Below are 15402 nucleotides of genomic sequence, written 5' to 3' on the forward strand. Positions count from 1 at the left end.
GATCAGATCAGTGCAAGCTGCCATTGAGCAGCAACTGCTGTTTGGTATTCCTGCAGGAGAATTGAAGTAAATTGAAGAAGTTATTGAATACTTGGTTGATTTTTACTGGTCGTAGTGTTCAATGCGCTGAGAACCTGGGACTGCTGTTCTCTTTTTTAAGAGCATTACATTTTCTCGAGTCCTTCTTCGTTCGGGAGAGCCATTCCCCAGTGATGCAAAGTTAGTAATCAGTACACATTTAACCAACTCCGGTATAACATCTTTGGGTGGACTCTGAGTGCAGTGAAGTGCTTGAAGTGTTTTCAGAAGTATTTTACAAGTTGTGCTGTTCTCTTCAGCTGTTTTTCAGCTGTTTTTTTCTGAGGGTATCTTGCCAGAGGACTCCTGGTACTGAGCATGCTTTAATGCATCAGATTTTTTCCAAAGCCAATAATGCTCAGTTCAGTCCTATCAATACAGAAAGCTTTGTGAATGTGCAGCAGCCTTCAAGTAATACAAATCCAGTTTTTCTACCCCATGGACACTGAATAAAACTCCAGCATGCACAGTTGCATTTTATTTTTATGTGTATATCTATCAGTTTCAAGTCATCTGTGGTTTTCCACAGAAGTCAATGAAGTAAAAAAAAAAAGAGCAGAGAAGTCGAGGCAGATGTAATGTCTTGGAAGTCTTTTTGGTGGTGTTTGTAATGTCAGCAGACATGGTGTAATTTAATTTTCAGAAGAATTTCAGCTGCAAAGCAGCTGATGAGGCATCTAGTAGTTGCAGCCACTCTCTCAAAGCACCATGTTCATGAGATTATTACAGGTATTCTTCTAAAGAGAGAAACTTGCAGATACACAGAAATAAATCACTTTAAAGGCTACAGACCCCCTTGTTTAGCTATCCAAAAGCAGAACCCAGTCATACAGATCTCACATCACAGACCTGCCTTCTTTGCACTTTAAAAAGAAGAATCAGAGATGTAACTTCTTTAATGCAGCAGTGGGAATTTTACCTTTTGTTTCTATTGTTTTTAAAATTAACTTCAAGAAATGCTGGGGGGAGAGGGGCTTGTATTGGCATGGCCATTTATAATCTAATACAATATATTAGATGTAAAACTCTAATAATTAAAACTCCGACATCTGCACTGTCTATGCCATTAAAATACGTCACATTGGGTAGGACCACAGTATTTTCCGAGCTTCATGGTAATGTGAAGTGTATCATTGGAACACAGCACATGGAGTTACCTCACAATACTGTTTTTATGTCTGTGTCAGTCGAAGGTCAGGGCTGCATCAGCTCTGCTACTGATCCAGGTTACATAATCTGGGCTCATTACTATTTTGAATAGTTTGTTTCCTGGAAGAAGAAGAGGATGCAGACTGCATTTTGTTATCTCTGCACTGGACCTATTGCCTCCTTCCTAAAAGCGATCATTTTTAGGCACAAATATAGCACATTCAGGGGCATTTTGTAGCATTTGTTTCAATCTGTTTGTTGCCAATTCCATGTATGGTTTGCTTTCATTCTGTGAAAAGCTTATATTGTCAAATCAAAAGTTTTCCTGAAAAAATAATATAGTTGCATTAACATTATATTACACTGTTTGAAGGACAAAATCAAGATCAAAAGAGATTCAGTGATTAAACCACAAAAAAGTAAATTCAAATCATACTAAGGGATATTTTCAATCTAACACCTAGGGATTTAGCCACACGATTAACATTTTTGGTGCTAGAAGGCTTCTGTGCAAAATCTTACTCTTGCTGTGGTGAGCTAGATTAGAAAGAGGAAGAGGAAGAGGAAGAGCTGTAGGGTTTACTTTATAAATAGAAACAGTAACAGTTGGCTTGCAAGTTCCACATGCAGTCTAGATGTTCTTTTGTCATAGACAGTGTGAGAGTTGTCCCTGCCCATGGCAGGGGGGTTGGAACTAGATGATCTTAAGCTCCTTTCCAAACCTAACTATTCTATGATTCTATGAAGGCTAGGCTGGTCTTCCAGGTGGGATCTTAGATATGCAGTTCACTAGATACCCTCACATTTGTCTTCTTCACAGCCAAAGATAGATGCTGTCCAGTGTTTCACCTGTTTGCTTTTCCATAGGTGTGCAGTGCCTGTACAGTGTCCTGGTGAGCTTTGCTGTGATTCACAGAGGTGCCAGCTCCTTGGTTACCGATTCTGAAGGTTTCTTATTGTCGTGGTTTAAACCAAGTCCCCCAACTCCCGGAGAGTTAGGAAGGAGAATCCAAAGAATGTAGCCCCCACGGATTGAGATAAGAACGGTTTAATTGCTAAGGCATAACACAAAACCCCTACTGCCATTTACTACTACAAATAATAATGATACAGCAAACAGCAAGTGAAAAGAATGCAACACCCCACCAGCCACCGACCCATAACTCACTCCACCCTGCCTGGCTGAGCACCATGTGCTCCCTCCTCCATTTTCCTCTAGAGCTCTACCCCTCCAGCCTTCTCTTTCCCAGTATGCATCCTGGGCATCACGTGCTATGGTATGGAATACCTCATTGTCTAGCCTGGGTCAGGTGTCCTGTCTCTCCTTCCTCCTGGCCTCCCCTCCTCCACCTGGCTGGAAAAAACCTTGAACAAAAACACCCTCAAAAACATGCTCAAACCATGACATTATCCACCCCTTATTCCATACCATTCACGTCATGCCCAGATCCCACATTTTCAATACACCATCACTCTTAAGTCCACCCCTCGATCATGAGACATCTCTATGTTGCATCTCTGGACTGATAGCCTGAAGTATCTGGGCCCACCAGGCTCAAAATCATTCACTGTCCCCTTCAGCAGTTCTGCAGCTTGCTGCTGGGGACTCCATACAGCTGCCTTCCACCTCCAATGCTTCCAAAGCACTGGAGGGGCCCAGTGGATCAGATACTCACCCATATTGTCCCACATGCCCTGCCACTCATGACTGTCCAGCCTTGGGAACAGTCTCCTGGTGCTCCTATATCCTTGTCTAACCCTAGACAAGACCCAGACCTGACTCTGCTTAACTTTTGGGATCAGACAAAATGGCCGTGGGTAGAACACACTCTGTGTGTGTGCCACCATGCCGACCACCATCACAATCAGCAGGCAGGTCCCAAGGGCACCCAAAAGCCATTCAAAACCATCAGAACTCTCAGGTGCTGCTGCTGCACTTGTCACTGGGGCTGATGTAGCTGCCGTGCTTGCCAGCTCTCCCACCATCAGCTTCTCTTCTCTTGAGTCCAGATCTTCCTTCTCTGCCTTGCTGGGAAATGCTGTGTGGTCTCCTGTATCCTGCTGGGGCTCGGCGGGTGACTTCCGGGAAATATTCTCGGATGCTGCAGGGTTCGGAACGGCGGCAGGACTCGGTTCCTCCACTGCCTTGCTGGGAAGTGCTGCGTAGTTTCCTGCATCCTGCTGGGAGTCGGCGGGCGACTTCCGGGGGACACTCTCGGCCGTCGGAGGGTCGGGAACGGCCGCGGGACTCACCCCTCCCGCTGCCTGATCCTGCTGCTCAGCTACCGCCCTGCTCCGCTCCTCCCCCGCCTGCTCCCGCTGCTCTGCCACAGCCGTTTGGCTCCCTGTGCCGCTCTCCCTGGCAGCCTCAGCTGCCGGCAGCTCCCGGGGCCGCTCCTTCCTGGCTTCACACAGCTCCATGCAGACGACGATGAGGATAAAGACAAGGACGGCGAAGAGCAGCGGGACGGCCTGGTACAAGTCCACGGCCACGTCCATCCGCCCCTGCTGCCAGAGCCCCACCGTATTACAAGCCTCCGACACAAACACAAACACATCCAATCCATACACAAAGTACCCGGCAAAATCCCGAAACAGCGAGATCCAGAGAAAAACCTCTAAGAGCCAATAAATCAGCATTGTGACAAGAGACCATAAATCTGCTCAGATCTGTTCTTATCTCAAACCCTTGGGCCCCACGTTGGGCGCCAAAAATGTCGTGGTTTAAACCAAGTCCCCCAACTCCCGGAGAGTTAGGAAGGAGAATCCAAAGAATGTAGCCCCCACGGACTGAGATAAGAACGGTTTAATTGCTAAGGCATAACACAAAACCCCTACTGCCATTTACTACTACAAATAATAATGATACAGCAAACAGCAAGTGAAAAGAATGCAACACCCCACCAGCCACCGACCCATAACTCACTCCACCCTGCCTGGCTGAGCACCATGTGCTCCCTCCTCCATTTTCCTCTAGAGCTCTACCCCTCCAGCCTTCTCTTTCCCAGTATGCATCCTGGGCATCACGTGCTATGGTATGGAATACCTCATTGTCTAGCCTGGGTCAGGTGTCCTGTCTCTCCTTCCTCCTGGCCTCCCCTCCTCCACCTGGCTGGAAAAAACCTTGAACAAAAACACCCTCAAAAACATGCTCAAACCATGACACTTATTGAATTGTTCCTCTCTGTTTTATGGGGGCAGCTCCGAGGTTCTCAAGCATAAAGTGCTTCCCAAAGGAGTTTCTGTTCTCAGAACAGAACCTGTGCACACTCACCCTTAAGGTATCTGTGTGTGTTGATAAGCTCCGCTCTCTGTCATCTCTTTTCCAGGCTAAACAAACCTAGCTCTCTCAGCCTTTCCTCAAAAGCGAGATGCTCCAGTCCCCATGAGCAAGTTCATATGGGAGCATGAAAAACTGGGCTAGGCATAGTAATCTAAGCACGGCTGTGTCAACTGACCAAAACTGACAGAGTAAGGGTTAAAAAGTCAAGTACCCTCTGACAGCCCAGCTGTTATAGAGCAGTTTTGCTTTCTCTAATGTCAGTAAAAAGTACAGTTGAGCAGGAAAATGGTGCACTCAGTGGCTTTTCCATGGACTACTTCTTGCCACCCTGGAAATATTAAAGCATAAGCTTTAATATGTTAGTTTTTCCCATTACTTTGTCAAGCCTGCAGGAAATTCACCATTTCCATTATTTCCACAAGCTTCACTTGCACTTACTGTGTGAAGTGTTTGAATCCACAGGATCAAATCAAGCTCCATTTGACCATCTTAATTACATACACTGACTGTGATGCATTATTTTAAAATTGCCTTTTAAAATCTAAAAGGATTTCTAAATATTTTTTAATAATTCCCTGAAGCAGGCTAAGGACATCTGTTAAAGTATTAAATTTCCTTAAGGACAGCATTTGGGATTGCTCCAGCTGCACATTAAGGTTGTCAGTCAAAGTGCTTTCTCTGATATGGTCTCTGAGTTTCTAGCATCTCTTCCAAAGTGAGCCAAAAGAAGCAGCTAGTGAGCTGTTAGGCCTTGTTTTGCCATGTGTTTGACCTAGCAAAAAATCAGCCAATACGTTTTGTGAAGTGTTCTGTGTTTGACTGGATACCTCACTGTTTAGTCAGGAAACAAGCTATACTGTTTTGACATGGTTTTGCACTTTTAACCTTCTTTTGCTGCAGCATATGTCCAATGTTTTAATACGTTGAGTAGCTGTGGCAAATTCTTTTGTGTGTCTGTAATTTGTATTGTTGAGCCATTAGGTTAATGAGAGGCTAGAGGAAGAGCCAGAATGATGTATTTACTATGTAGGATTTCCTGCAGAGATGAATAGGAGATTCATGGTTGGCTGGAAGTACATAACCAGCCCAAAGAATCTGTAAAAGATTCCAGCCTCACCTGCCCCTAGAAATGGAGCTGCAGCCTAGAGCAGGATGGGATCCTCCATTGGTGTCCTGCAAGGGAAATATTGGAAAGAAATCAAAAGCAAAGGAAAACAGAAGGGAAAAAATGCAGAAGGGAAAAAATAAAATGCATCTTACTCCCATTGAAGTCTGTACCTCAGTTTCTTCAGCCTCATGATCAAAGGAACCACTGGAAAACAACAATGACAAAAAATAGTGTTGGAAGGAAAGCGACCACTGATTTAATCTGCAGAGTTGCATAAGTTAAATTAAAGGCTGTAGTTCAGTGCAGTGTAATGGGGTGGCTAAAATGAAAGGCAACTGGGACTCTTCTAACACAACACAGTTAACAGAGGGTTCTTATAAAGAGGTTGAAGTCATAACAGCTGAATGTGGGCATAAAGAGCAAGTTGGGGCAGTGTGTGGATTGGCAGCAGCATTTACTCTTGAGAAGTGTGGGGGAAACCTTGTTGTCATGTTTGTGATGAGAGAAAGAGCAAATGACAGAGAAAGAGATTTCTTGGTATGTCAGATACTATGCAGGCAGTGAAATCTGCTGGCTTGTAGTGTGATCAGGGAGATTAGATATATTTTATCTGAAATGTACTTTCCTGAAGAACAGGGGTAAACCTTTGGAGAGAAACAGGTAGACAAAGAGAAAATGGTTATTTTCCTTACTTTTCTGTACTCAAAAGAATGTTTAATCCAGTTTTCCATTCACTTCAATTTTTTTTGCATCAATTCAAAGAGTAAAATACATTTATTCCTTTAATGTTACTTATTTGAAAGATTTAGGAATGGATTGTTGCATGTTAGACTTCAGAAATGTGATGTGTCTTGTACTTACAGTGTTATAATTAGAGTCCGATGTACTTATTTATTGCATTCTAACTCTAGGTCTATCAAGTGTTATGACAGTTTGTGAAAACATTACTTCATAATCATTTTTATTTTGGTGATGATGCCATATTGATCTGGATTTCCACTTATGTGCATCAGCATATTTAATTTTATGTCATGACAGCATGGAAGTGGAAGGTTTTGTTGTTTCAGTTATAATTCCTAAGTATTTTAAGAATTTTTTTAATGCTATAATTATTTTTTCCTGTGTGATTGAAGAAAGCTGGCAGCATCACCAAGCTTGCACAGAGAAAATATTTTTTAATGTTCAATGTATAATAAATGTCTTGTTGTTATCTTTGTAAATAGAAGATGATGAACAGAAAAGCTGCAGAATTTTCAGTAAAAGAGGATGGCTTTTTCAGCTCTTTTTCATTTCTTAATGGAAGAAGAATTATGGAAATGAGAGCAGGCATTGCATTAAGTGCTTGAAATGTTCCTTCCCTGCAGACCAATAAAAACATAACTTTTCCATTAGGGAAATTCAGTTTTTTGAAGGCTGCATGAATCTGAGCTCTGAATCAGTGAATGAGATGACTATGCTGGGATAAGTATTTCAAGGTCTGATTATGTACTTTAAGTCTTTCGTAGGTGGATAGCAGCAACTTTTCCTGTGACTCTTTTTATATTAACTACTTGGCTTATCTTTTAGTACTTCTGTAGTGCAGTCTCCTGGTAGCAGATCAGGAACGGTGTTTCAAAGCCATGGGGATTGAATGATTCCTATCTGAATTTGGACTTTTCAAAACACTCTAGGTCTTTTCATAACTTCATAAACAAAAGTCAAACACTGCAAGTCAAAATTAATGGCCTTTCTGTGCTTCATATGACATGTTTATAGTGGTTATGAGCTCACCTATGATAGATTGTGCAGATTATAGCTGTCTGCCTTTTAAAATATCCTTCATCCGTAATTGCGAGATGAAAATGTAGCAGTAAACTGCTATCACTGGGGTGTTCAAATTAGGTCCCTGATCAGGGCTGTGGAGAATTAATGCCAGAGCATGAAGTCATCATTTTTCTGTGCTGTTAACCATGAAATAGTAACCAACATAAATTTCTACATTCTAAAAGATCGCAAATAAAAATGGATAAAAAAGAGCAAAATCATTACCGGTCATTACCCCTGCTTCTTACTTCTTATTAATCGTATTTCAATTTCATATCCTATATTATTTAAGCTGTCAAACATATCACAGAGGTATATAAGGATGATTTGCCCTCATTTAGTGTATGAGGAGACAGAGACACTAAAAGCTTCTGAAACCTGTCCATGATCTGGGAATTATTAAGTAGAATTCTTTCTTTTTGTTATTTTTATTTAGTCATAAATAGTCTGAATGTAGCCATAATGCTTGTTATAATTGATCATATAAATCCCATTTCCCCCTTTTTTACTGAAGGGCTGATCCCATGGGTGCAATGCAGCATGAATAGTTAAGGCAGCAAATTGACTATTGTGAATATTTGGTCACATATGGGGCTGGTTCTCTTTGAGTTTTTTGAGGTTTGTTTGCTGCAAGCACTGCTGGGAATAGTTTACTTATCACTAGAAGTGTTCCTTGAAGCTCCAGTTCACCCCAGGGTTTCCATGAGTGCATTCCTGTGATCCTGGTATGTTTTATATGCAGACAACCTAATCCTTCTGCCATGATACAGAAAAATCTATGCAAATATTTGTTATGTTACTTATAAATTCAGGTGTCAAGGAGAACATGTCTGGCCTACATGATCCTCTGTCACCATCCTTATTATTCATTCCTAATGGTAAGATTTCAAAACACTGGAAAAAAGACTTTGGTGGAAGAAGCACATGGACATAAAATGTTCAAGTTCTTGATGATTTTTTCACTAGTTTATCCCCTCTGCCAGTCCTACGGCTTAGTCAGTTGATGAATTTAACCAGCTGCCTGCTCTAGACATTATTAAGAGATATCAGCAGTGAATTTCCACCTTGCACATGAGATTTTTGGCTGATTTAAGTTGGGGTCACTCTGTGCTGGTGCTGTAGGTGGTTAATAGCCCCTGAGACACCAACTGGGTGGACTGGTGGATAACACGAGTTCCTGGGAGTCTTGGATGTGTTTGCACACAGGAGGAGCCAGATGGTTTTCTCTGTGGGTTTTCTTTGGCTTCGCTCTGTGGGAGAAATACCTGAAGTGGATGCTGCCAGGTAATTGTATGGCTTCTTAGTGTGTTAACAGCTGCTCTGGCTCTTCTCTTGGAGGTATATTTAAAGCATAAAAATGAAAACTAAATAGAATTCTGTGTGGTCAAGTTGGGAGTGGGGAAGACTTCAGGTCTTGTATATCTCCTGAGCTGGTGGGATGGGTCTGGTCTCAAGGTGGCTTCCCAGTCTGGAATCTGGTGGTGGTACATACTGCATGGTTTATAAGTGCTTTGAGATCAACAGCACTTTTTACATGTTAATAAGGTTTTCTTGGTCACAGCCCTTGGGCATGCCCACATTCATGGGCATTCATATGGCAATGCAGTGGGCACCACAGTCATCTGAAGCTGTGTGTAATATTGCAGATTTGACTATAAATTCACTGCTGTATCCAACCAGCCTCCAAAAACACCATGACCTTTGGGAAGCTTAGGTCAGGTCCCGTATCACCTTGCATGTTTCAAAATAACCGGTTGGTTGGCTTATACTGTCAAAGCCAACCATCCCTAAAATAAGGCTAGTCTCTGGGGCTTTGTCTGGGCCAAAGAGATGTGTGGACTGTGATTTTATCCCGGACAATAAGAGTTAATTCAGGGTGGCCTGCACCTAAACCACACACCCAGTGTTGGGGCCATTAACAGCAGCCCTGCAGCATCAGGTTCAAGCTCAAGCTGGCTGGTCTCAGGCAGCAATCCCCATCTCACGTGCTTACTCTCATGCTGTTGTTCCAGGGCAACCCACTGTACTTCCAGTCTGCCAGAAATGTGACAGTGAACATCCTCAATGAGAAGACTAAAGTCCTTACTCGCCTCATAACAGGTAAGGAGGGGAAAAGCTGTGTGGAAAAATTAAGGAGGGATGAAAGCGGGTGTGTTGTGGGATGCTGTGCTGGCTTTGGGCAGTGCACAGGAGGAGAGCCCAGGTGTCTTATGAAGTACAAATGAAAACTTTACTCCACTTTGTAGAAACAAAGCTAGATACATGAAAGCTGTGCTGGAGAGGCAGCTGGTTGATGCTTTCTGGTAATGAAGCAGACCACTGTTTTCATTTGAAAGCCAATGTAGAGATAGAAAGGTTAGTTGTAAGACTTCAGGGTCAAGGAGAACATCTGCAGGCTGACATTTCTGTTGTAACAGGCACAGGCTTTTCCTGAGACACTTTTAACTTCCCTGAGGTCTTGGGAACTCCGCAGATTAACTGTGGCTGGGCTGGGACACTTTGCAGTTCAGAGCTCTCTGTGTCCTTCTGCTGCTGAAGGATACTCTCATGCTCTCACGTGTGAGTGTGTTTGATGGGAAAATGTGTCTCATAAAACCCCAGTGCACAGCAGCCTTTGAATGAATGCACATATAATTTGGGTTGGAAGAGCCTAATTCATTATATATATTGTAATATATGTTATGTACATGATATAGGATCAATATATATAGAGAGAGAGATTTCTCTGGGGGCTGGGAGAAGTGTTGCCGTGTGGCAGAGTCAGTAATCCATAAACATGTTGTTTCTACAAGAGACTGGGTTGTTTGGTTTGCTTATATAACATCTTGGCCTCTAGTTTCAGTATTAAATAAATATGCAGCTTCAGTAAGCAGTGATTTAAGCAGCACGTGTGAAAATTGCCTGGAGGAAGGAAATAAATTCAACCCCAAGGTCCCTGATTCTCACTTTCAGAATGAATATGTTCAGTTTGTTTGTTCTCCATGTATTTTCCAGAGGGTATTTGGTTACTTAAGCACCTCCATGTCATGAGAGCTTGGGAGGATATGGTCAATGATGTCTCTCCACATGGTGCTCTGGTTATCGAGCTCATTTCTGTGTTCAGCAGCAGCTTTGATTTCAGAGCAAAGCAAAGATGTGGTCCCGTGTAGTGCATGCTGCAGTGATGAGTAGGGAGGCCGTTATTTAGCAAGATAGAAATCAAACTTAAAATACTGGATTTTCTCAAAATGGCTACAAGAGTGCTTAAGCGTTTCCAGGGATCTCAGCATAGCCTCACTTTTCTGTAGTGTGAACCATGCACGATCGTGTGTGCCCTGATACCAGTACAGATGACCTGTGCAGCAAAACGCTGTGTATAGATGGAGTTTGAAACTGCCTATGAGAAAAAAACACTGGCTTTCAGGTATTATTTCTGTTGTCTTTTGAGAAATGAGAAACAAGACATGAAGATGGCCAAAGCTAATGCAAAGTTGGTCCCTTGCCTTGCACAGTACCATATTCCAGGGAGTCTGTGGCTTGGACTGAGTTGCACAGGGCTGTTAGGTGTCGACTTTTCCAAAGTTCAACCAAAGTCTGTAACCAAGGGGTCTGCTCTTTGCAGCTTTTGAGCCGCAGATCTCCACAGAATTGCTATTCAGGTAGCTGATGTTTATCAGGCTCCTCAACAAAACGCATTGCCAGAGGCTCTCCAGCACTGCAGAGCACAGCAGCCTGCAGGGGAGGCAGCAGAACTGAAATAAGAGCAATGAAGGAAGGTTTAACTGATCCAAAAACTTTCTGAAACATGGGAGGCTGCTGTTCATCTTGGCCTGCAGATGGTTCAAATGATCTAAAAGAAAAACATTTGCTTCTGTGGTGTGGTGTTTGGTTTTGTTTCTTTTGAATTGGACTGTGGATGACACTGATACCATTCAAGTCCAGATATATTTAACAGGCAGAAAACCACAAATCTTTTACAACACAGCATCAATTCAAGCAAAATGGACTCAAGAACTCCTGATGTCTCTTATAGCTGCACCAATGGTTTCAAAGTATGGCTGAGTGTATTCATTGCCATTTCACATGTGGATCTGTCTTTTTGTAAGAATTTCGTAGCTATCCCAAGTTTAATGGTGATTTTATGACAAACATAAGCATTAAGAAAAACATAAGTAGAAAAAGTTGAGAGGTTGTTATTTGGGTAGAAAGCGATGCCCTTTTCTAATGAGATGTCACCTTCTGAAATGCACAGACCTCCCTGTTTGATGTGTCACATGCAGTTTGTTTCTGCAGGGCTATTAGGACAATCTCAGCAGGTGGTTTTATTAGATGTATGAAGCTACTGTGTAATTTTTTTATACTTTTCACTAAAAGGTTGTGCTTCTTGCCTCTAGGTCCCCAAGCAGTGGAAGCACACAGCCAAAAATTTGAAGTGAAAACCCTCTCTGGAAAATTGCTGTTTTCTGCAGATGACAACGAAGTGGTTGTTGGAGCAGAGAGATTGAGAGTTTTAGGTAAAATGTTATTCACTAAATCATTCTTTTAATACGCACCTCTTCAAATTTTAATATAGTTTTGCCTGACTTTCCTTCATGCTTCTTTTGGAGATAAAGCCTTTTGCTGTCTTTATTGCTTTGAATCTTCCCCAGGCAGATAATGGCCAGGAGTTTGTCTGAGGGGTTTCTTAACTTGCACAACGTGTTATTTCCCCTCCAAAAAAAAAAACAAAACCACTCCCCTGGAAGTGGTTTGTTTGGCTTAGTGAAGTAGATTTAAAACTATCTTTGCAAACTGAAGAGCTTTATGTCTTGTGATGAGGAACAGTGAGGCACCATTCTAAGGATGCTTCCATGTCTACAGTCACTGTGTGTAGGGAAACCTCAGGTTTCATGCTTTTTATCCCCATTTTACCAGCTCCTCTTTCGTTCTAAAGCAATCACAAAGGAGGAGACCTGCAGGGAAAAAGTCAACATGAATTAGGACTCAACATTAATTTTCTGGAGAGTTTGGTGGCTTTTATGTTAGCTGTCTTTACTTAGCCACATGGAAGAGCATGTTGTGCATCTCTGAGCCATCCTCAGCTATGCTGTTGGGAGGGTTAAGTGTCCTGTGCACGGAAGGAGAGTCCAACCTTACCAATGCCACCACTTCCCCATCTGACTTTTGAGACACACAGGGCATCTGGAGCTCTCCTGCCTGTGCAGGATCTGCCTCCCCAGCTGTCCTGCCTGCTAGACTTTACATCTGTAGTTCCTAACAAAAATGGGTACACATGTTGGGTTTGGGGTATGCGGGTTGTTTGTTGTTTGTTTGGACTTTTATTTGTAATTAGACAAAATAAACCATTATGGTAACTGTAAAATTTAAAGTGTATTTGATAGTTAATGAAATTACCTCTCAGGAACTTGAATTCTCTTGCTCTCCAGCTCAGTCTGTGCTCTTTGCTTAGTCTGAGATTTGCTTGTGAATGTTATCATGTAGGACCAGACTGGGTAGCTCAGTACTACTAAACAGTTAGCCACATAACAGTGCCACTGGTCCCTGTGGATGCACTGGTGCTGGTTTTCTAATGGCTTGATTTGGATGCATCTGTTCACTCCAAAATGTTCTTTACTTCTCTAGTAAGCTCCTAAAAAGAGAAAGATCACTGAAGGAGCTTAGAATGATACATAGTGGTTTTAATTATTATTATTTCTATGTATTGCATAGCATATTATTAGTATATGGTGTATAATGTAAAGGAGCTTAAAATGAGCACCTCAGAGTCTGACCATCAGGAGTGGGGCTTTGTGTCCAGCCCTTAATGATTTTTGTTACCTGAAGTCTTGCTATTCTAGACGGTTCCTGTTTGAGGACAGGCCAAGGGTAGCTCTTTGCAGGCCACTGTTGTTTCATACTGAACTAGTTTAGTCACCAGCTATACAACTTAGGTGAATTTTATAAGATAAATTTTGATCTTCACAAAATTAGCAGTATCATTTTTAGCTAAAAACTTTGAAAAGGACCATTCAGAATTCTTGCAGTGTTACAGAGATCGTGAGCGTTTATCACAATCCATGTGCTAATGCTAACTTCCCTTCACACTGCACCCTTCAGAGCTAATTACCTCTACAGTCCTTGTGCAGGAGTGATGAAGTTAGAAAGCAACAGTTTTTAAAAGTTTTCTTGCAGACCTTAAAATGAGAAGGATTTATATCATTGGTTCTTCAAAAAGGCACAGAAACTTTTCCTTACAAGTTACAAGTTCTCCTTTTTAGATTACATACTAACAAAAATACTGCTTTTTATTTACTTTGTCCTTTGGAGAAACCAGCAATTATTTTTTGTAGTTATTTTGAGTTTCTGCCTTGTTTTAGTCTCCAGAGTAAACAGCATCAAAATTACTCCTAACCGCTGTAGTTCATTTTCATTTTTATCAGCAACTGAGTGTTTCTTCGGAGTTTATTTGGCTTATGCAGACCTATCAGAAAAGAAAAAAGTAGAATGGTACGACTGGTGGTGTTGCATGGCAAGTATTCTGATGACCTTGAGCTGAAATGCTTTCAGAGTTTATTCTTGGCTTTGGGTTTTTCCAGATTTTATTCCCCTATCTAATTTTATCTCCAAAAGTGTTTGCCATGGCTGTTTGCCATGCTGGGAAGTGTTATATCATATGTTCATATTTCTTCCAGTGTTTCTGTCTGCACTTGAGGCTAGTCCAACTTGTACTACACAGACAAATTCCTTTGACCATTTCTCTGGTGTTTGGGATCTCAGGTGCTGTTGGTATTTGTCTGCTGACACCTATCTATGCTATATAAATAATCTCAACTTGTTCCTGCTGAACACATACTTGTTAGAGAAGGAAGTGTATGTCTGCAGTCTGGCATGAAAGTCATCTCACAAAGGTTAGAGCAGCAGTTACTGGGGTTGTGGCTAGCTTTTAATCATGTTAATGATAATTACTTCTTTCTTCGTGCACTCTTCAAAGTTGATTCTGAAAGTTTGTTTTACACAGTAATGCTGAAGCCTTGTCATGAGGAAAGAGGTACTTTCCTTTTTTGAAATGGACTCTTCTCTAGAAAGCTAAGGGATTTTTCAACATTAGCAAGGCATTAAAAAAGAGAGGAATTCACAGAGTTAATGGATAAAAACCACACAAATAGGACATGTGCTGTGTTTGATGATGCTTCAAAAAAATGCACAGCATGGGTAGTGCAGATTACCAAATGAAAGTGCTTTTTATTTTAATTGTGGGGAGTTAGTCCTGTTTATAATGATTAAAGGACACAGAAAGACAGAGTTAGCCGCTTCTCCTTTTCATGCATGATGTAATTTAGAATACTTCAATGATTTTATTTGATTTAGTAAATCCAGTTAAACCTGTCATCATAGGAGAGCTTGAAGGATAATGGAAACTTCTGTTTGAGGACAGGGCAGCCCTCTGAACCCTTTGGCTATGATCAACTCTGATGACATCTACACAACCTTTTCCAGACACAAGCATGAATTCCCTCTGCCTTGCTCAGAGCCAGCCAGAAGCCCAGCATCTGCATTGGTCCAGATGACTCAGAAGGAGCTCATGTCTTCCTGCAAAAAGTCATGTAGAAACTGAGCCTTATGCCATATCTGGTCTGTCCTTTTTCTTCCAAGTTTATTTGCCAGTCTCCTCCACTCTTATGGTGGCACATTCTCACTGGTAATACCCCTTTCTTTTACAAGCTCCACTCCTGCAATATCTGAGCACCTCATGGTCTTTTAAAAGATACTACAGCAAATCTGAGAGCCGTTCTCATTCCTCAGGACTGCGACTCTGGTTTCACAAGGTTTAGATAATGAAGGGAAAATCCGTCACTTCTCTGCCTGCTAAAACAGCACCATGGTGCTGCACATGGTGTTGAGTGTGGGGTGAAGCGCAAACCCCTGCAGTGGCTGTTGCCATGGTCAGCCGTGCGTTTTGTTAAACAACACACAAATACAAGCTAATGCCTTGCTGGATGGCCCCCGTGGGCTCATAAACACA

At 42.0% G+C, this 15402-nt stretch overlaps 1 protein-coding gene across 5 annotated transcripts in view; it reads left to right on the top strand.

The window, feature by feature from the left end:
• Positions 1-15402, top strand: part of SGCD (sarcoglycan delta) — a 335598-nt gene that overhangs the window by 264588 nt on the left and 55608 nt on the right. For all 5 annotated transcript variants that reach the window (XM_034066623.1, XM_034066622.1, XM_034066620.1 and 2 more), the window contains 2 exons: positions 9434-9521; positions 11795-11914. In XM_034066623.1, coding sequence (XP_033922514.1) covers positions 9434-9521; positions 11795-11914 — 208 coding nt within the window. The remainder of the gene's footprint in view (positions 1-9433; positions 9522-11794; positions 11915-15402) is intronic.

Source organism: Melopsittacus undulatus, chromosome 10 (assembly GCF_012275295.1).
Source record: "Melopsittacus undulatus isolate bMelUnd1 chromosome 10, bMelUnd1.mat.Z, whole genome shotgun sequence".
NCBI lineage: Eukaryota > Metazoa > Chordata > Aves > Psittaciformes > Psittaculidae > Melopsittacus > Melopsittacus undulatus.